We start from the raw sequence: 23,901 nt of genomic DNA, 5'->3' as shown, positions 1-23,901 counted from the left end.
ACATGGAATAGAATCTTAAGTGACTTAATGATGACAGATTGAAAGAATAATTGCATTCGTTAATGCTCATGTTTTGACTAAGCACATATAGATTTGCAAACACACTTGGAATTGAAACCCTAGTGCAAGGTATTGAAATTAAATGTGTGTATATTAAAAATCAGGGTACTACAGCATGACTAATTTATGATAATGTCTGTTGTCCTTTTAAAGTTGTAAATGCATTTAGAAAAGAATTAACTTGTCATTTTTTGCTGAACAGACGACTAAAATAAAGGGAACGGATCGAGCTTTATATATTTTATGCTCTAGTAATTTTTTATTGAATAGAGTGGGACTATTGATTATGGAAAGCTACTCTGAAGTGCAAAGCTCTTTGCCCTTCAGCAGATGGCTTTGCTAGCCTAACTCCACATATGTATTATTAATAAACTGCTATCGCTCTGCACAGCACTTAGCAGTACGTTAACTTTCTTACACTAACAGGGGAACGAATCTTCCATCTGAGAGGACTTAAAGTGGCACAATGGGGACTCATGAAACAATATGCACCAGTAAAGACAGACTCAATAAAAAGGCATCAGTCTTCTGTTGAAACAATTTATAGATTCTTTGAAAACTATTGTTTCTTGTCTAAAGCAGAGTCTCCTGAGGGCTTCAGGTCATGACTGAGTCTTTCCTCCTCAAGTGCTATAGGAAAGCTGTTTAATTAAAACAGTTTACAAAAAAGAAAAAAGAGAGAGAGAGAAAGAAAAGAGGGAAACAAAAAAAAAAAAAAAAAGGAAGCAACCTTAAAGAACCCATTAATTCATTTTCAAAAATGTACTGAGTTCCCATGATGTACAGGGTACTAGTGCTGTAGTAGATGACCAACGGGAAAATACAGAAGATGTGGTAAATGATAGGCATGCCGTTCTGTTCTGGAAGGCAAACTTTTACAAATTCAGACCGTGATCTCATCCCTCACCCTTTCCCAAGCTGCTCTTATAACCTAATGAAAACAGAAACTTCTTATCTGGAAAACCAGACATACTGTTAGCAGAAGCAAGGCAGCCATTGGGGACCGTGTCAAATCAAGCTTCATGTGTCCATCCCTGCCCAGGGTAGATGTTCTTATTTAATCTCCTTGACGAGGCCAATATCAGCTGCTCTTTAAAAGAAATGACTTTGAATCCTTCACACATGCTATATAATAAGTAGAATCATGGAAGAAGGTATCCTGTGCATAATAGTGTTCTGGAACTGCCCTACATACAAGTGTTCATTTACTCATTCATTGTTTTCTGAGCATTTACAATGAACCAGGCATTTTTATAAGTGCTACGCATTCTGGGAAAAAAGTAAATAAACAAAAAGCCACATTGCTAGGTATGGGAGGATTTGTAAGAACATTACCAACTATTAAACACTCTTAAAGGGGCACCTGGGTGGCTTAGTGGGTTAAAGCCCCTGCCTTCAGCTCAGGTCATGATCTCAGGATCCTGGGATTGAGCCCCGCATCTGGATCTCGGCTCAGCAGAGAGCCTGCTTCCACCTATCTCTCTATCTCTCTGCTGCCTCTCTTCCTATCTGCCTGTCAAATAAATAAATAAAATCTTAAAAAAAAAAAAAACACTCTTAAAGAATATAGAGATTGTGTTCTGGATACTCTAGTCTTTAAAGAGTAATTAATTACAGAGCCCTGACTTCTGGAGGCTCAAGTTACAAATTTTTGAACTGGTGGTGGTGCAAAAGTGATACACATTCGGTACAAACCATACTTTGAATTTTGAATTTTGACCTTTTTTCACTTGTAAGTATATGGTCTGATATTCTCGTGGTGCCTGGCCAGGGCAATAAGCCGTAGGTCCCAGTCAGCCACATAATCACAAGGATAAATTACAGATACACCTGCACCCATTCCGTGAACCATTCTGTTTTTCACTTTCAGTATAGTAATCAGTTAATTACATGAGATATTCAATATTATAAAAAAGAGGTTTTGGGTTAGATGATTTTGCCCAACTATAAGCTGATATAAGCTTTTTTTTTTTTTTTTTAATTTATTTGACAGACAGAGATCACAAGTAGGCAGAGAGGCAGGCAGAGAGAGAGGAGGAAGCAGGCTCCCCACTGAGCAGAGAGCCCCGCGCAGGGCTTGATCCCAGGACCCTGAGATCACGACCCAAGCCGAAGGCAGAGGCTTTAACCCACTGAGCCACCCAGCCGCCCCTGATATAAGCTTTTTAAGCACATTTAAGGTAGACTAGGCTAAGCTATGATGCTTGGTAGGTTAGATTTCTACTTACAATCTTTTCAACTTTTCAAGTGGTAACTCCATCATAATTCAAAGAAGATCTTTTTTCAAGATTCTTAAGATGCACGAACTAAGTGAACACAGACTGAAAGTCTTCTGTTTCCTAAATTCTCCAGCAATTAGCACAGTGACAGGCTGAAGCAGGTGTTGGACCAACATCTCTTTACAACACTCCAACCCTGTTCCAGCAATGACACAGTTCCAATGGGCAAAGGAGGCCAACAGCCAAGCCAAGTTTTGCCTGCCAACCTTTTCCTTAGCTCTGTCCTTGGCCACAATATCATAAATATCCATCAATGAATCCCCAGAGTTTTTGTTTGTTTGTTTGTTTTGTTTTTTTAAGGAAAAAGAATTTCATCGAGAAAAATCTAAAGTTGGGTTTAGTGCCTCAAAGAGATGTTAGGGACAAACAGGCTGGCCACAGGGGGTTGTTATAGAAACAAATCAAAGTAGGCTAAAGGAAACCCAGATACAAGTCTCTGTATAAGTCTGCACAGATAGATCATAATAAGGATAAATTCATACATAGTAGAGACAAGGAGAGATGGGTTACAAGAGCCAGCTATTTAGTGCCAGATCCAAGATGTGAAACAATGTTTTACAAATGGACTCTTCTGCACAATTACATCATGTAGTACATGTAATTGTCTCTGCCTTCAGATCCTCATAGGAGTTTTTAACCTACATTGGTCATTGTCAGCTTTTAATGGTGCTGTCTTATATTGGATTTCAGATTCTAAATGATCATTTAAGAGACAGAACAGCCATGTTTACATGAAAATTGCTATCTCCTGGTGAAGTGGTGGAAGATGCTGGTGGGTCATCTGAGGTGTCACTTCCAAGAAAGACATTGTCATTTTCCTATATTCTTGTATGTTATAGTGTCGTTAGCCAGAATGGGCCTCTAAAACAACACAAGGGATCTGGAGCCACCGCTGTTCCAGCATCAGCTCATGCCTCAGTTATCTAACATTAAGCATTTAAAATGCTTTCCTTATACTATCTAGTAAACAGGGCCACGTTATTATTTATTGCCTGAGAATGCTTTTCACCATCTTCTGAGTTGAGATGTAGGATCTAATACTTCAGATGCTAATGAGGACATTAAAAAAAGACACAAGGACCAAGGTAGTTTATAAAACACGTTCTTTCAATGTTTGGAGGTACAGAATGACATAAATGCCCAAGATCATGATGCCTAATGACAGGAGATAAACACACCAAGAGAAAAGGTGGCAAGGGACAAGAAGATGTATCCTCTCTCTCATTTCTAAGCCCACCTCAAAATATATAATGTGAGTGCTTAGTGTTATGCTGGAAGGGGGCATAAACTTACAAGCAGATTGTAATGCAGAATGAAGGGGGTTCTTGGAGTCTATAAATGTCTTGGTTAAACTCTTGAAACAAACATAAGGCTGTACTATGCCAACATCTTTACAGTTCTCTAACTTACCATGGTAGCATAACATAGACTAGCTTCTGTCTCCTTTCAAGTTTATTTAAGCCAGTTGCCCCCAAGGAACTTCCGAAGTGTTCTGGTCTCAGGGAGCAGTTCTAGAATGGGTTCCTCGGGGCACCTGGGTGGCTCAGTGGGTTAAGCCGCTGCCTTCAGCTCAGGTCATGATCTCGGAGTCCTGGGATTGAGCCCCGCATCGGGCTCTCTGCTCAGCGGGGAGCCTGCTTCTCCCTCTCTCTCTGCCTGCCTCTCTGCCTGCTTGTGATCTCTCTCTGTCAAATAAATAAATAAAATCTTTTAAAAAAAAATGTTAGAATGGGTTCCTCTTGGTGACCATTTCTTTCATTGGATCACACCTCCGGGACTAGCCTTCATAGTGTTGAGAGATAAAAGGCCAATCATTGGAGTCCAGCTTGTAAGAAGAGTGGCCCCAAAGCCAGGCATCTAAAGGATTTTTTGAGCAATATTAGTATCTAGGACCTAGGACACTTCTCTAGCTCTTCCCTTTTCGTGGAATATTCCCCTAGTTATCTGAAAGGCTAATTTCCTCACTTCCTTCAAGTTCCCCCAACATATCCTGCTTGTTCAAATGAGGCTTCTGTAATGCCTCTGTCTAGTTCTGTAACCTGAGCTGAACCCACATCACAGCATCACAGCAACTCTAATGTATTTTTTTCTCCCACAGCTCATGTACACAGTATATAGCTTATTTATTAAATTTATTTGGTACACCTTCACTAAAATTTAAGTCCCATGAGGGGGAGAGGATTTTGACTATTTTGTTCTCTGAGGTATCACAAGAACTAAACGTAGTGTTTGGCGCATAACCAAGAGGTCAAGTTACATTTACTGAATGGATGAACACGTCTCTTACAGCACAGATGGTGGAAGGGTAAAAGCCAAACTGCATTCTCGGAGACTGAAAAAAAAAAAAAAAAAACACTATGCAAAGTCGCAGAAATGTACATTTTCCTGCTGGGGAGAAATATGGTGTATTAGATTGCTTGATGTATAGGAATTGCTAGTGAATTCTGGGAAAGGAGAAATGGGCATTTTTGTTCCCTAATAGATTTTTGTTTCCATTTCCCTTGTTCATAATGAATTTTAGTCACCAATGTCACACTAGAAACAAACTTAGTATACAGCCTTTATGCTTTCCTGTGGTAGAGGCCACAGCTCAGATTTCAGACAAATAAGAATGTCAGCCAATGTTAATTCTGTTGTTATTTATGCATTCTCCTGGAATCAGTAGCTAACACATCATTCTCCCTAGGAAACCCTGGTTGGTATTCAGTGAGTTTTCAAGGACTCCTATTTCCTACAAATTCACTATTTGAGACAGTTTTTAAAAATGTCAAATTCAGTAACATTTCCAAACACCAGAACTAGAGGGCCAGGTACATTGCCAATGAAATTTGTCGGACCTATTTTCAGATGTTAAGGTTCAGTCATATGGGGATCAATAAAGAAATTCATCGTGGATACATCTTGAATTACTACCATTCCACATTATTTTGTTAGAAAACTTGATACATATAAACACACGACTATGTGTATACATACCCTGATCTCGATATGTCTTTACTATGACTATCATGAAAGTAATAAAAAATATATTGATTTTGAAGCCAAATAGACTTCAGTTTGAATCTGAACACTACCGATCTACATCACTTTTACTATACGTGTCCCATTTTGATGATAAACTTAATGTTCTTCTAAATAATCTGTTAAAACTCTGACGTACTTACTAGCGAACAGTAGGTACTCAATAAAAAGTAGTCATTATTTAAAAAATGTAAATGCAATTCAACTTTCTCCTGATCATCACACAGGAACTTCTCTGACTCCCAAGAGAACTGTAATAATTTTTAACAAAGAGAAAAAAAGGGAGGGGGGAGGTCTGTATATAAATCAGTATCTGGAAGAGGGCACTATCCATTCCATGAAAGGAATGAAGAAAAAAGGAATCAATGTCCAGCTTATTATTAAACCCAGATTCTATTTCTGGAAGCCTAACATTGAGAACCCTTCTGAACTATGCCTCCATAGAGAAAAAGATTTTACATTACACAGAAATAATTTCCTACCCCATTAAATTATTGCAAAGAAAGGAGGGATTCTCTTTTTGGAGGAAATGAGCACACCTGCAAACAGCAACATAAAGGGTTGCCATCTTTGTAGCGTCTCCCATGTGCTGAGCACTGAGACTGACATTTTACATATCTAGAACGTATGTATTCAATCCTCAACACAGGCAGTATAATATAGACACAATTTATTGAGGAAGGAAATGCTTTAGAGAGACTGTACAGCTTGCCCCAAAACACACAATTAATAAACGATGGTGATGCAATTTTAATACACGTCTATCCAAATTCAAAAGGAACAAAGATCTCAGGCTTTATGTCATTTCCAGTCTCATTCTTTCCTCAATATCAGTATTTTTAAAGAATGGACACATACTCAACACAACTAGGGAGAATTCTGTGAGACCAAGTTAATCTGTATGGGATCATAAACTACACCTACCTCTTCTCTTTTGAGGTCTGGAATGATATGACTTTAAGGGGTCATAGTGGTAAAAAATGAACAGTCAGTACATAAGGAGTTGAGTCTACACTGGTTTCAATGGTGAAGTGGAGGAAGTGAGTGGTTAAGATTCTGACAACAAGAAATTACCTCTTGATTCCTCCACCCTTGACATATTATTTCAGATGTAAGGAATAGCTAAGCCCATCAACAATGCCTGTTAAGTTTAATTAATTATTTGGTTAATTTCTGCAAGAAGCTGTATTTTTTTTCCTCATTTTACTTTTCACTGGGAAAGGAATTCTTGAATCTTATAAACTATAAGAAACTAAAAAAAAGGTCTATCTAAAATAGCTATATATTTAACAGATAGAATTCAGGGCAGCCATCCAGCAGGAATTACCACTAATTTATTCCCAGAAGTCTTCTGAATAGTTAGGTAGTCCCAAATGACTTCTGCCATTATCAAACCTGGCCACCATAAGCCAACAATCCAGAGAAAAATACACTGGAGGTCTTCACCAAGGACTATACATATAACCAGACAAAATATAAGCAATACAGTTACTAATCAAGGTCAAATTTTTACCCAAATCCTCTGGCCCCTTATGGACTGTGTATTAGAAATGAGGCCATAAGCTTGCAGTAACCTTTCGAGACAGAACTGCATTAGAATCAGGGGGTTGCCATCCACTATCTATGTAACCTCAAAAACTATTTAAGCATCAACAGTTTCATCTGCAAAATGAAGATGTTATGAATAGCTTTTTAGGTTATCATAAAATTCAGGTGTGACATGTCAGGTAATAAGCAATGATTACTAAGCATTAATCATGTGCCAACTGTTGAATGAAGTACGTACTGTTAGTAGATGAGTAAACTAGGGCACTAGACTTAAGTTACTTGCAGAAATTCACAAATTCAGAAAGTCACAGAAATAGGATTAGAGCCCAGGAAATCAACACAGTCCATGCTCTTAACCCACTGTGCCATACTACTTAGTGTGGCTGTCGATACTGAGTAAAGGCTCAACAATTATGAGTAACAGCTACTGTTAGTATTGTTAACATCCCTACCCCGCATAAAATGAGGTCAAACAGAACAGTGAATACTCATGTCAAAGAACACACAATACCTGGGACATGGCTGTAAGAGTTCTTCAACAATGCAGGCCTCTTTCTCGAGAAGTTCAGGGCACTCCTTTCCACCCCCAATAGCAACATGCTTCACATTCCGGCGCCTGCTCCTAAATCCTGGTGAGAGACTTCCTGAACGACACGTCTTGGAGCAGGGGCTCCAGGAGGACCACTCAGTGGTTTCACAATCTTTTGGCATGATGCAAGACTGGACAGTCAAAGGGAAGGAGTCTTGCACGCAAAGGCTGAAAGAACAGAAGCAAAAAACCATAGGGCATAAATTAAACAAATGCAACCAATGTTATGAAGTGCCTGTTATGAGGGGGAAAAAAAGAAACAACCTAAAATTTGATATGAACTTTTAAAAGGACTTTAAAAAAAATGTTAGAGGCATCATGATAAAATAAAGAAGAACATCCATTTTAAGATTGCATGCTTTATTTTATCTGAAACTGTGAAGTTATTTCACTCTAGCAAGACACACGTGTAAGATGAGCCCACCCTGAACTTTGCCTGAAGCATTATCAGAAATAACTGAGCCTCCTCTCCTTTGCCTTCACCTCTGATATAACCTAGAGTTGCCGTTTGTTGACAGGCTCCCAGGTGTCACACATTGTGCTGCATCTCACAGGCACTTTCTCACCACAATCTCATGTGTTTACATATTATTATCTCCATCTGCAGAAAATAGACTCAGAAAGGCTAAACCATTTGTCTACGGTCAAAGATACAGGTAACTATTAAAAAATAAAACAAAAAATAAATAAAAAGAAAAATAAACTTGTGGTATCATGTTTTCCCCACACTGTTAGGCTCTGAGCATCAGTTTCCTCATTTGCAGGTGCTATCTAATACTAACAATCTAATTAGGAAACATAAATAAGAAGGTATCATAATAGGATAATCTGATGATTTCAACATAAAAGCATTTATAATGATGAGGGGGAAAGTTGATGAGGAAGTGATGGACCACTTAGGAAGGCTGGGGGGATGGGCAGGGCTGAGGGGGAGGTTCTAAGAGTGAAGGACATTAGAGCTGCATTTCTTTTAAAGATAAATGGGAACTTCTCTGGCACAGAAGGAAGACTATTTTAGGTCAATGAAATAGCATATGTGAAGCCTTAATATAAAATTTTGTGAGGATGGAAACCAGTGTTCTATAAGCAGTAGATGTACTGTTTCACAAGAACTAATTAATAAATTTTTAGGAATTTTGCAAGCTAGCTGATTTCATGCAGATAGCTTAAAACTGGCCATGGCAGGAGTATTTACGTAACAGAAAACAACAAATGTTACAAATCAAGTCCACCACCCCCACCCTACCCTGAAGCCCAAACCACCAAGAACTGGGGTTAAACATTTATATGCACACCAAACAGGGTAAGTAAAAGGCAACTTGTCAACTGTCAAAAATCTGTCCATTTATAAAGCATAAAGTTCAAAGAGGAAAGTGGATAAATATTAGGTGTGTGGGTTCTTCAAAAGTAAGTCTGGAAAGACTTCATATCATGGACTAACAAATTCAGATTTACTTGAGCATTAAACAATTTTAAGTGGAGGAAAATCAATTAAACTCCTATAAGAAGATAATGCTTCGCATATTAATTGGCATTCCTTTTTTTCCCCATTTTTTTGGTGTTAGCCATTGCCTTATTCTATGAAAGTCCTCCATTATCTTGGGGAAGAAAAGAATAATTTTGACAGGAATATAAGTCAATATATGTTCAAATACTGACTTCCAAAAGTGGGCCTGTGAAAACTGGTGGAGTAATGAGCTTTAGTCAGGCTTTGGTAATGGTTCTTCTACATGTGTTTAAAAAAGAGAAATGTATTAGAATGATTCCATGTTTCTGATAAACAAAAATATGTTGATAAGGGAGCCACCAACAGAGAAATGGATTATAGAAGGTGAGGGGCAGGAGAGTATAAAACATGCTCAAATTCATGTAAATTATAGTGAGATTTCCATATTGATATCCTTTATAAAGGCACAGAGAATTTGTGTGGTTTTCAGAAGTCATAATAACATAAGATGAACCTTTGGTCGGGTGTGTGTGTGTGTGTGTGTGTGTGTGTACATAAAGTCTATTTAGATCACATTATTCCCTTCAGAATGAAAAAGGAAAAACAGACCTCACTACCATTACTCACTCCCATGTAATTTTGGAAGCTTCGAGAGAAGACACAATAGGAAGAACCTCTCTTGAAAATGCCCCATCTATGTCAGAATATATTATTTCTGGACATGGTTGGATGTAGAGTAAGAGGATCATCTCTTTTGCTATGTAACACGATGGAAACCTCTTGATGAAGAAGATTCTAGGTCTTCACTCTTCAGGAACTGTTACTGGCTTCCAAATTCATATATTGAAGTACTGTCAGTACGTCAGAATACGTGCATATTTGAAGAGTCTTTAGAGAAGTAATTAAGTAAAAATGAGCTCACCAGGATGGGCCCTAATCCAGTATGAATGGTGTCCTAGGAAGAGCTTAGGACATAAGCACACACAGAAGGAAGCCTGTGTGAAGACAGAGAGAGAAGATAGCTGTCTACAAGCCAAGCAGAGAGGGCTCAGAAGAAACCAACTGATCTCGGACGTTCCAGACTCCAGAACAGTAAGAAAACTAATTTCCATTGTGTGTCAGCCACCCAGTCAGTGATACTTTGTTAAGGCAGCCCTAGCACCACCATACGGAATTTAATGGGGTTTTTCAATTTGTGTGTTTTTAGGAAAAAAGTCTCAATTTCCAAGACAGATTTTCCTCTCCCTTTTATAAAGAAGGTCCCACAGTATGCAGTTCTCTGTCTACAGGTTAGGTGGTGGTTTGCTTCTTTCCATTTACCAGCTTTGACTCTCTGTTGCTCATCTTCCTACTGGCTCAGTAGAATGGATAACAAGACCTGCCAGGAATTGCAGGGATTAATCAGGGACTGTCACATCTTTGAAAAGGGCTCCTAATTTTTGGAATTAGGAAGAGCATATGTTCCACTCATCATATATTCACTTATTTTTAACATTATTTTCACAAATGTGCCTTCTTAGTTTAAAAAAAAAAAAGTCTTAAAATATACCACAGAGGGACCTGGACTACTTTGATCTTCGAGATTCCATTTTACTGGAATAGGTGGGCAAGCACTAAGTGGTGAATAAGAAATATCTGGGTCCTGAATTTTGCATCGCAGTACAATAGCATGACCTTGGTCTCTCTTGGCTGCTTAGTTTCATTATCTGCAGGAAAAAACTATAATAAAATGTGATTTACTCACACGCACCCAACATAGTTGTAGTCACTTTTAGTATAAGTAGAAAAATCTACTAAACTAAAGCCCATAACAAATATCATTATCTACACACTGAAAGGGAATCAGTCCTTTCATAGAAGGTGGTGTGTCTTTTTAATAAAACAAACATATAGTATGGATTTGGCTTTAAAAAAAAAAAAGATGCTACGGTAATTATACCTCTTTGACATTTACAGAACACGTTGTCATTTGTAAATTACTTCACAAGCATTCACTGTAAAGGAAATCACTGAAACAAAAAATTACTATAGTAATTCTTATTTCCTCTGGAAATGTAGGGAAATCTCTTTATTTAGAAAATAAGGACAGAAATTCTTAGAAGATAAAACTCAACAGAAAAGTATCTTCCTTTCATCAACATTTCAGTTACTGCTTTAAAATAATAAGTCACCAACTGGGTGACTCAGTTGGTTGGGCGGCTGCCTTCCGCTCAGGTCATGATCCTGGAGTCCCAGGATAGAGTCCCGGATCAGGCTCCCTGCTCAGCAGGGAGTCTGCTTCTCCCTGTGACCCTGCCACTTCTCGTGCTCTTTCATTATCTCACTCTCAAATAAATAAATAAAATCTTTTTAAAAAATGAAATAAAATAAAATAATATTAAGATATCTCAAATATTCAGAAAAGTAGAATAATATATACTCCTAGACTTTACTAGCAAAGGTTAATATTTATGACAGATTTCATTAAATAAAATAAAAAATTACAATTTCAGGTAAAGTCCTTGTGTCACTTATAATCCTATCTCTAGCTCTCTTCTCCAGACACAGCCACTATCCTGAAATTATTATTCTCTACAATGTTTTTATACTTTAACTAAATGTGTATATGTTCATAAATATCTATAGCATTCATTGTCTTGCATGTTCTTAAAAGTTTTACATAAATGTTTTATTAAACATATTATTTCTGGAAATTATTTTCCTTACTTAATGACTTTTAGATCTATCCATGTTGATAAACACAGATAGTGTACATTCATTTTTATTAGTAATATTCCAATATGAGTCCTTAGCAATTCATTTATTCATTTTCCCATTAGCATACTTTTTGGTTGTGTTTAATTTCTTGCAAATCCATGGGATTATATATTGAACCTCGTTTTATATGTCTCTGTACTACACATGTGTAAAATATTTTCTTTAGTATATTTGCCCTGATTTGGGCCACAAATAATCATATCATCAAATGCACTAGGTATTGTGAGATTTTTCCCTTCTTACATGTTCAAAAGGTGTATCAGGCTTGAGTTTGTTTGGTTGGTTGGTTGGTTTTGGTGGTGGTGATGTTTTTTTTTTTTTTTTTTTTTTTTTTTTCAATACAAAGAAAGTACATTTGTTTTTTGAGCTTACATTGAGGTTTATATTCATCTCACACCCTTAATGACTATTCAGACATCCTACTCTGAACTGGCCATTCACACTGCTTATCCATTATGGCAGAATGACTGATGCTCACCTTTTTCCAGGAGTGCTAATTCCCTTATCTCTTGCTTCCTTGTAGAGACCTGGCTGTTAGTTCTATGAAAGCTGACTGGAGGAAGGGAGTTGTCAGGGCCCTCTCACAAACTACTCATAGATTTTCAACCCATCTGCAAATCAGAATAATTTTCACACTTACACTACATTCTACAGGTAAAGGAATAACTTTTAGGCCTAGTGAGGACATCTATTCTGAGTTACTTAGTGTCAATAACTGTCAAGTCTTCTAAGAACCTTGTATCAGTCAGAATCAAATAGGCTATAGTGTGAGAGCAAATCCTATAATCTGAATGATTTGATAAAATAACCGGTCATTCTCCTTCTGTATATAGTTCAGTGCAGACTGTCCTAGAAGGTACTCTGCCTGAAGACGTAAAGATCAAGCTGTGCCCATCTTATATATTCACCATCCAGAATACATGGCTTCCAAGTTCACCTTTAGAAAGGAAAGACACAGTAGGAGGATGGCCAAAAGTGATTTATAACTTTAGCCTAGAAGTGGCTTACATTACTTCAGTCTGCATTTCATTGGCCAAATCAAATAGGTCCAACAGAACTGCAAAGAAGACGGTGAAATGTCTTTCCATGTGCTGTGGAAGAGGCAAAAATGTGATAAACACATAGCTTTGTGTCTCGTACATCTGTGCCATATAAATGGATTTGCTTCTTGCAGATCTTCCAACTGGAAGGGAGGTTTCAGCTTTTTCCACTCTGCTAGGTAAATTACTGCTCATCCATCTGCTTTCCAGCTCCCAAAATTTGTTGACATTTCTATTTAGCTGTCATATCCGTTCCTATTATATTTGTCCTTGAGAGTTTATGTCTTTTTTATTCCTTTACTGTTAGTTAAGTGGGGTTCTAGAATACAGGAGTGATAAATGATTATGTTCGTTTTGCCATATTTAACAAGAAGCCTGAAAAGTTATTTGACACAGAGCTTTGTTAAAGCTACAAAATGATCCAATCTGTAAGTTAACAAATTCTTGAAGAGCCAAGTCTACCCTACACCTGGAAAAACTACCAACTAGACATCATTAAACGTGTATGAGTAAAGTATTAAATTGTAGAACAATTTTCATTTCCACTAATCTTATCCTACATTATATAATATTTATTTATAGAATTTAATACTTCCAAAATATGCTGTATAGTTTAAAAGTTATTTTTATAGAAGTGAAACTGCAACTAACTTGGGCCATTTGGAAGCACAGTAATTCTAATTATTTAGCAAGAACACTGCTATCCATATGGTAGCAGCTTACCCAAATCACAGCAGACTAACAAGGGAACAGTTGCTTCCAGAGCTTACAGATTCTAACTTAGAGAATGACTGCAAGATCACATTATGAAAATGACACGAGGGAATAAAAGGTAAATGGAGAAATGAGGAGAAATAAACTAAAACTGAGAAAATTCTTAAAAAAAGAATACATTTGGGAAATTAGATAGAATATATGCCATCAATTTTAGTGATTTTTGACTCTAAACTAGTGGCATTTTTCTGCCACCAGTCAAACTAAATGGGATATCTGAAAAGAAAATAAGAATTATAGCCTGATGAAGAAAAAATAGGCACCTAGCTGGTCTTACATAAAATTCCTGGACACTTTAGAAACCAGACTAAAATGTCAGCTGCCTATGACAATATAAAATTCAGCAAGAAAAGACGTTCAAATAAGCAGAGTTTCAAATGTCTGGAAGACAAATTTGAAAATATAAGACTGTAAAATTACTAAGAAAGAATACTAAGCATTACTGAGAAATTTTAGCTGGAAGATTATGAGTTTACCTTTTTCCTATAACCTCCTTACTTGGCCAAATTAATCTGAGGTAAATGATGTCTTGTTTAACAAAAATTGTATTTATATTAGGTTAGAATATATAATTAAGAGGACCATACTTCAGTTATTTAACTATTTTCTTTCTGATCCTCAATAAAAATAAAATTAAGCTATTAAATGTCTTTCAATTTCTTTTTTCCAGTTTTATTGAAAAATAATTGACACACATCACTGTGTAAGTTTAAAACATACAGTATGACGGTATGATTTACTTATTGCGAAATGATGACCATATTAGATTTATCTAATGCTGATCTTCTCAGAAGAAGAAAAGAAAAAAATTAAAAAAAAAATTCCTCTTTGTGTTGAGAACTCTTAGGATTTACTCTCTTAACTTCCTTACATATCATACAGCAGTGTTAGCTATAGTCATCCTGCTGTACATTGATCCTTAGTACTTATTTATCTTAAAATTGGAAGCTGGTATCTTTTGACCACCTTCCTCCATTTCTTCCTCTCTCTTACCTTCCACCTCAGGTAACCATAAATCTGATCTCTTTTTTAGTATTTTGGTTTTGGGGGGGGGGGGGTTGGTAGATTTATTTATTTATTTACTCGACAGACAGAGATCTCCAGTAGGCAGAGTGGCAGGCAGGGGGGGGGGGGGGGGACAGGCTCCCTGCTGAGCAGAGAGCCCGATGCAGGGCTGGATCCCAGGACTCTGGAATCATGACCTGAGCCGAAGGCAGAGGCTTTAACCCACTGAGCCACCCAGGCGCCCCTGTGATCTCTTTTTCTTTGAGGTTTTGTTTTAAGATTACATATGTAAGTGGGTCATATAGTATTTATCTTTTCTGCCTGACTTATTTCACTTAGCATAAAGCCTTCAAGGTCCATTCATGTCTTCACAAATAGTAGGGTTTCCTCATTTTTTGTGTCTGAATAGTTGCAATTATACATATCTTATACATTATATATATTGCGTATATATATTTACACACACACACAGATACACACACAACCACAATCCACAATTTCTTAACCAATCCATCGATGGCCACTTAGGCTATGTCCATGAATGGTTCTTGTAAATATGCTGCTATATGAACATGAGGGTGAAAATACCGTTTTAATTTAGTGTTTTCATTTCCTTTGGATATATTCTCAGAAGTGGAATTGATACATCATATTTTAGTTCTATTTTTAATTTTTTTAAATCTTCCACACTGCTTTCCATAGTTTCTATACCAAGTTACAATCCCATCAACAGTGCACAAGGGTTCCCTTTTCTCCACATCCATACCAGCATTTGTTATCTCTTATCTTTTTGATGACAACCATTCTAACACATGTGAGGTGATACTCACTGTGGCTTTAATTTGCATTTCCCTAATGATTTTGAGCATCTTTTCGTGTACCTGTGGCCCTCTCAGTATCTTCTTTGTAGAAATGTTTATTCAGGTCATTTACCCATTTTGCAATTGGGGTATGTAGGTATGTATTAAGCCCTGTGAATTCTTTATATTTTTAGAGATTAACCCCTTATCAGATATACAGTTTGCAAACACTTTTCCCCCTTCTGTCATTTGTCTTTTCACTTTGTAGTTAGTTTCTTCTGTGCGCAGAACTTTTTAATTTGCTACAGTCCCACTTATCCATTTTTTAAATTTTGTTTCTTGTGCTTATGGTGCTGTATCTAAAAAATCATTACCAACACCCATGTCAAGGAGCTTAATTCTTCAGTTTTCTTGTAGGATTTTCATCGTTTCAAATGTTATATTTAAGTCTTTAATCAATTTCAAGGTCATTTTTGTGAGTGGTGTAAAATATCAATGCAGTTTCATTCTGTTACATACGAATATCCAATTATCCCCGTACTACTTTTTGAAGTAACTGTCTTTTCTCCATTGACTATTCATAGCTCCAGTGTCAAATATTACTTGGTCATATATATTTGGGTTAATTTCTGGGCCCTTAACTCTGTCTCATGGGTCTATTTACCTGTTTTTATGCCAATACCATACTGTTTCGAGGACCATAGCTTTATAATATAGCTGTAAATATAAAAGTGTGATGCTTCCTGCTTTTCTCTTCTTTCTCATGATTTCTTTGGCTCTTGGGGGTCTTTTATGATCTATATAAACTTTAGTCATTTTTTTTCTCATTTCTGTAAAAAAATGCCATTGGAATCCTGATAGGGATTGCATCATCTATAAAAGGCTTTTGGTAGTATTGACATTTAAACAATATTAATTCTTCTAACCTATGAACAGAAATTTCTTTACAATTTTTGTGTCTTCTTTGATTTGCCATCAATGTCTTATAGTTTTCAGCACAGAGATCTTTCAACTCTTTAGTTAAATTTATTCCTAAACATTTTATTGGTTTTGGCATTGTTATAAATGGGATTGACTTTTTTTTTTCAAAAATTGTGTTGTTAAAGTATAGAAATGTTACTGATTTTTGAATGTTCATTTTGTATCCTACAACTTTACTGAATTCATTGATTTGACCCAACAGATTTTTTTGTCTGAATCTTTAGGATTTTCTATATATAAAACATGTCATCAGCAAATAGAGACAATTTTACTTCCTTTTAATTCTGATACTTTTTTTTCATTAGCTGATTACTCTAGCTAGATCTACTAATACTGTGTTGAATAGAAGTGATGAGAGAGGCACCCTTGTCTTGTTCCTAATGTTAGAGGAAAAGCTTTCAACTTTTCATTATTGAGTAAGATGTTAGCTGTGGACTTTTCATATAATGTCTTTACTATATTGAGATATGTTCCTTATATACCTAATTTATTAAGAATTTTTATCATGAATAGATGTTGAATTTTGTCAAATGCTTTTTCTGCATCCATTGAGATGATCATATGATTCTTTTTTTCATTTCATTAATGTGATGTATCACATTGATTGGTGCATTAAAACATGTTTACATCCTAAAATAAATCCCACTTGATCAACATCACACCATCCTTTTAAAAGTGTTGCTAATTTCAGGTTGCTAGTATTTCATGAGAATGTTTGCATCAGTATTCATTAAGGATACTGACCTATAGTTTTCTTTTCTAGCAGTGTCCTTTCCTCGTTTTGGTATCAGGATAGTGCTAGCCTTATAAAATGAGCTTGGGATGGCTCCTTCCTCTTCAATTTTTTGGAAGAGCTTAAGAAGGAATGCTGTTGATTTTGTTCAAATGTGTGGTAAAGTTCATCAGTGAAGCCATCTAGTCCTAGGCTTTATTATGTTGTGATATTTTACTAAAAATCACTAAATCTCTTCCCTAGTAATTGGTTTATTTCTAGATTTAGTCTTAGTAAGTTGAATATTTCTAATATTTTTTCCATTTCTTCTAGGTTGTCCAGTTTGTTGGATTATAGCTATTCCTAGTGGACCCTCATGATCTTTTCAATGTCTCTGGTATCAGTTGTAACATCTTTTTCATTTATACTTTCTAAATTCAATACTTTTCTCCTTTTTCCTTAGTTAGTCTATCTAGGGGGGTTGTCAATTTTATCTTTTCAAATAACCAACCATGTTCATTAATTTTTTTCCAGTGTTTTTCTGTTGTCTATTTCATTTATTTCTATTCTAATGTATATTATTTCCACTAACTTTGGACTATTTGTTCTCCTTTCCCAAGTTCTTTAAAGTGTACAGTTAGATTGATAATTTAAGATATGTTTTGTTTCTTAATACTGGCATATCCTGCTATAAACTTCCCTCTTAGAACTGCTTTTGCTGCATCCCATAGGTTATGGATGTTGTTTTTCCTCTTTTGTCTGCCTTAAGAAAAAAAATTTTTTTTTTTAATTTCCACTTTCACTTCTTCAACCCACTGGTTGTTCAGGACAGTGCTGTTTAAATTTCCATGTGTTACTGAATTTTCTAATTTTCTTCTTGTTACTAATTTCAAGTTTCCTGCCACTGTGGTTAGAAAAGATACTTTGTATGATTTCAGTCTTCCTGAATTTTCTAAGACTTATTTTGTGGCCTAACACATGCTCTATAAAATCCTACAAAATGTTCAATGTTTATTTGAAAACAATGTATATTCTGCTGTTGTTGGATAGAATGCTCTGGTGTAACTGTTAAGTCTATTTGGTCTATAATGCAGCTCAAATCTGCTGTTTCTTTATTGATTCTCTGTCTGGATGATTTATACTTTGTTGACAGAGGGATATTAAAGTTCGTAACAATTACTGTTTATTCCTCCTTTTAGCTCTGTTAGTGTGTGCTTTATATACTTAGGTGCTCCAATACTGGACACACTCAATATTTATCATTGTTGTATCTCCTTGATGTATTAACCCAATTATTATTATATAATGACCTTTTTATCTCTCTCTCTCTTTTTTAAAGATTTTATTTATTTGACAGAAAGAAAGACAGTGAGAGGGGGAACACAGCAGGGGGAGTGGGAGAGGGAGAAGCAGGCTTCCCGCTAAGCAGGGAGCCCCACGTGGGACTCAGTCCCAGGACCCTGGGATCATGACCTGAGCCAAAGGCTCAACAGCTTAAGAACTGAGCCACCCAGGCGCCCGTTCTTTGTCTCTTTTTACCATTTTTAGTTTAAAGTCTACTTTTTTTCTGATTTAAGTTACCCCCCCCCTTTTTTTTTGATTGCCATTTGCTTGAAATATCTTTTTCCATCCCTTCACTCTCAGTCTATGTATCATTAGGGCTAAAGTGAGTCTCTTCTGGGTAGCTTTTCATTGATCTTGTTTTTTTTTTATCCATTTTGCCACTCTATATGTCTTACATTTAAAGTAACTATTGTTAAGTAAAGACTTATTGCTGTTATTTTGTTAATTGCTTTCTGTTGCTTTGTAGATTCAATGTTCCTTATTTCTTATTCGCTGTCTTTTTTGTATGTGTTTTGATGTCTTTTGGTCAATATGCTTTGTCTTCATCAAGTTCTTTTCTATAATTACTAGAGAATTTTCCTTCGGGGCTGAAAGAACTTACATAAAGTACTTAAATTTACAGCATCCTCTTTTTAAAACTGATAACTTTAATATAATTAATGAATTTTACTCTTCCTTCTTCACCTCTTTCCATTTTAGGTTATTGATATCATAATCTATATTTTTTTGATACTGAGTAACTAATAAGAGATTACTGTAGTCACTATTTTTGCTACGTTCTTTTTATAACTTTTAAACTAGAGTTGCAAATGAGTTATGCATCACTGTTCTCGTATTGCAAAATCATTCTATGACTATATATTTATCATTACCAGTGAGCTTTTTGTGGGGTATTTTTTATTTTTTTGTTTTTTTTTTTGTTTTTGCTTCTTTTTTTTTTAAATGTTTTTATGATAATTAGTTCTGTTTACTTCTGCTCAAAGAATTCTCCTTAGCAATTCTTATAAGGCAGATTTGGTGGTAATAAAATCCCTCAGCTCTTGTTTGTATGAGAAAATGTTTATCTCTCCTTCATTTCTGAAGAACAGCTTCAATAGGTATAGAATTCTTAGTTGACATCTTTTGTGCTTTTAATATTTTGAATATGTTATCCCATTCCCTCTCTGACCTAAAAAGTTTCCTCTTAATTTCTAATTTTTATTTATATGATTTTAAATTTTTCAATAGGTTATAAAATTAACGTCATACACTAATACTAAGATAACAATGTGAGATTTTAAATAAGTTGTTCAATTGCTTGGGTGAGTTGAAGAAATTGTGCTATAAACATAAAGATAAGCACACAGGTATGAAATTTGTAGAAGGAATATCCTTGAGAGTGATATTATATTGAAATGGAATGTTTTTAGTACTGCGGTCATTTCCTGTTACTGGAAAACATAACTCAACATAGATTTAATATGTGCAAGTCCCAGAATAAAATGGTTTTTATTTTCTCCAAATTTCTTAGAATACTAAGAATGGTATGTTAGTACACACTTACAGACATGTGTATAAACAGAGATAAAAGCAATTATCAGCAATGACCTAAAAAAACTTAGCCATTACACTCATTTTACAGAGAAGTAAGTTGATGCTTCTTTTTTTTTCCTAATGGGTACAAAGAAAAGTATTAGAATGGTCAAAATTAAAACTAAACCCATGTCTTTTAGGGGAGAATTATGATTACAGGTAATCCATGTGAGAATTCTTCTGGTTTCCAACTCAAATTTATAAGATCTGGCAATGCATTGAAAAAAAAAGTGCCTATCATGACTTCCAGGTTTGGAGAGCATTGGCGGTTGCCTGATGCTGAATTTCTCCCACTGCTATTGCAACAAAAAATTATCAATAACAAGAAAAATCAAACCACACATGACCCTTGTGTTCACCATTGCTAGATACATAGAATATGAACACACACACAACACACACATACACACACACACAGAGGCTTCAAATTATATGTAAGTAGAAAAGTTCTAACAGATTACTTCAATGATCACTTAATAAATACAACCTACTGGTTAAGGAAAGTGGGGAGATGGTGCATCTCCAGAGATTCCATGGAAAAGACTAAGAGGAGTGAAACTCGTAGATGAAGGACTGACAAATCATTTCCAGAAGAAAGTTTACTAGTAAGTTCAAAATACAGAACACAGGTCAGAACTTGGTAGTTCAGATATAGATGCAGAGAAAGGCCCTGAAAGTGTGTGGCCCTGGAAGTGGCAGTTTGGAGAAGCATTCCTGGGGGAGAATCCCAGAGGGAGAAAATGGCTTGTAGGACTTAGAGTTGAGGCATAAAGGGAAGGAAGGAAATAGAGGGCAGAAATAAAGGATCCAGTAGAAACAAAGGTGAAACAAGACATACCAGTAACCCCCCCGACACACACTACTTCTGGCAACATGGTAAATGGAACTTCACAAAAGAGGGCAAAACTGACAGAAAAGGATGTTTTTAAAATAAACGCTGTTTTCAAGAAATGAATAAGAACAGAAAGAAAGCAGACTATATCCATTCAAAACCATAAAGAAAAATCAGAAAATGTGAAAGAATTTCTGCTGGTGAGAAGTCTCCTCTACACAAGAAGCTGAGAAAATACCGTAACACAATACATGAAATTGTAGTAAATATCCTCGAATAAACATGTGGATATATTTTTAAAACCTACCTTGAATGAAAAATACAAATGCTAAGACCATAATGGACAAAGAAAAAAAAAAAAGAAGAAGAAGAAGAGAAAGAAATAAGATAAAATAAGAATTTACTGGGACGCCTGGGTGGCTCAGTTGGTTGGACAACTGCCTTCTGCTCAGGTCATGATCCTGGAGTACCAGGATCGAGTCCCACATCGGGCTCCCAGCTCCATGGGGAGTCTGCTTCTCCCTCTGATTTTCTCCTCGCTCATGCTCTCTCTCACTGTCTCTCTCTCAAATAAATAAATAAAATCTTAAAAAAAAAAAAAAAAGAATTTACTGAACTCCAGAAAAAAAATTAAAGAAGAAAAGATCATTTCAAAAAATGAACACTAAATCATAGATGCCCAAGAAAGAAGAGACTCAAATAAACACAAAATACAGGGTGCTGAAAAAAACTAGGGGGAAAAAAAAAAGAGAAATAAGATGAGATAAAGAAAGAAGTAAAGTGGATCCAAGAAAGTGGAATAAAAAAGGGAAGCAGAAAATAGGCACATTAGATGTTCCTGGGGAAAAAATATTATAGAACAAATCCCTGTTTAAAAGTATAATTTTAAAAACATGTTCCAAAAATTAAAAAAGACCAGAACCTATATATTGAAAGGACCCAGCAGATACTGGTGGAAATCTGACCCAGAACAATCAACCCTGAGACATAAATTAGTGAAACTATAAGATTTTCAAGATAAAGAAAAGTAATCTGACAAAAAGATGAATTAACTAACAAATGCCAAAAATAAAAAATAAAAAATAAACTGGCAGCAGACTTCTTGGAAGCAACATACAGATCAAGGCCTCAGTGAATTTTCAAGAAAGGTAAAGAGAAAATGGGAATCAAAAATATTGTATCCTGCTAAATTAACCTTCAAAGAGTTTTTAAAGTGCCAAATTAAGGAAGTACTTTGTACTGTGACTTTGCATAGTCATCTACTGCATGTTGAAATGCATCCCACCAAAGACAAGTTGGCTAAAGAACTGAACATAAGCATTTCATATATATAACTGTAAAATTAAGACTACAATGAGGGTGAAATCATGGGTAAAAGAATAATAAACAAACCATTGGTTCTGCAAAATAGAAAGAATTCACCTAACATATGGAATCATAAGAAAGAGAAAAATGGGAAACTAGATAAGATCACAGGTAAGAACTAAAAGTCATTTAAAACTAACATAACACATAGTAATAGATTAGGTTACATAAAAGGGAGGAAAAGGCACTATAAGAAGAATTGATATAAAGGTAGTCTCTAAAATAAAAATAAAAGCATACCTAAATACCAAAACTAGATTTAGAAGCAAAAAGTGTACTCCAAATAAAGACATATAGTAAATATGGATGATATACACTATAATTCAATATAAGATGATGGACTTGAGACCAGTCCTGTCAACAGTCTTATCAATGAATGTGAAGGTTAATTCATCTGTTATAAGACATTTAATTTTTACATTGACTCAAAAATTGAAACCTAATTCCATGCTGATGGTGAAAATTAGACATAATTAAAATGTGGTCATTCAAAAAGGCTAAAAATAAGGGGATAGATGAAGATGTAATAGGCAAATGAAAACAGTAAGAATGCAAGTGTTGCATTCCTCACATCAGATAAAGTAAAATTAGCCAAAAATGATGAGAAGAGTCAAATAAGGATACATTATAAAGTTAAAGCTACATTCCACAATGAAGTTATAACGGTTTTTAATATCTATGTGCAAAATACAAGCAATTGTGCATAGAAAAAATAGAAGATGCAAGAAAAACCAGAACGCTAATAATAGGGAATTTAACAATTGTTCAGTCTAAGTGAAGACAAGCGGACAAAAAATGAGATATTGAAACACCTAAAGTATATAATTAATAAGGTACATATATAGTCACACCAATAATAGAGGATAAATCATTTTAAGTGCAGAGACCATTTATAAAGATCACTTATAGTTTATAACACAAAGAAAATAGCAGAGTTTCTATAAAATAAAAATACCACAATTATTAACATAAATTTATTAAAAACCCTATCCAAAATCCTTTCTTAGAAAAAGACTGGAAATAAATGTAAAGGAAGCATGAGGAAGTTAATAATGAAAACAATGTCAAAATAAACGAACATAATAACAGTCGATCAAATTCATAATCCAAAATCTTATTTTGTTTAAAAAATAACCAGAAGACAAACCACTATATTAAAGAATAACTGAACAGAGAAAGGACAGATATATAAATATCAAAAATGACACATGGTAAATAATCCCATACAGATAATATGTCTATGCAAATAAGTTTGAAAATCTGGAGGAAATGGGTCATTTATCTTAAAAATATAATCTATCAAAACTATTCCCACTTTGAACAGACCATGTCTACAGAAAAAAACAGAGACAATTTTCAAAGAAATAATACAATAAAGTATCAGGTCTAGCTGTTTTTACAAAGAAATCCTACCACACCTTTAGTGACCAGAGAGTCTCAAAACTACATAAATTATTTAGAACATAGAAAATGAAGGGAGGGGCTCCTGGGTGGCTCAGTTAGTTATGCGGCTTCTTTTGGCTCAGGTCATGATCCCAGAGTCCTGGGATTGAGTCCAGCATCGGGCTCCCTGCTCAGCAGAGAGCCTGCTTCTCCCTCTGCCTCTGCCTGCTGCTCTCTTCTACCTCTGCTTGCTCTCTATCTCTCTGTCAAATAGATAAATAAAATCTTTTTTAAAAATTTTAAAAGAGAAAATGAAAGGAAACTTCTATATTACAGCTATGAAATAAACATTATAATATCTCAACTTGGTATACAGAGCAAAAAGAAGAAAA

At 35.4% G+C, this 23,901-nt stretch overlaps 1 protein-coding gene across 1 annotated transcript in view; it reads right to left on the bottom strand.

The window, feature by feature from the left end:
* THSD7B (thrombospondin type 1 domain containing 7B) overlaps window positions 1-23,901 on the bottom strand; it is a 733,321-nt gene that overhangs the window by 525,408 nt on the left and 184,012 nt on the right. Inside the window, exon 3 of the mRNA XM_059166739.1 lies at window positions 7,420-7,665. Within this exon, the coding sequence (XP_059022722.1) occupies window positions 7,420-7,665 (246 nt within the window). The remainder of the gene's footprint in view (window positions 1-7,419; window positions 7,666-23,901) is intronic.

Source organism: Mustela lutreola, chromosome 3 (genome assembly GCF_030435805.1).
Source record: "Mustela lutreola isolate mMusLut2 chromosome 3, mMusLut2.pri, whole genome shotgun sequence".
NCBI classification, from domain to species: Eukaryota; Metazoa; Chordata; class Mammalia; order Carnivora; family Mustelidae; genus Mustela; species Mustela lutreola.
The sequence above is the reverse complement of the archived record's forward strand: the minus strand, read 5'-3'. Positions and strand labels throughout refer to the sequence as shown.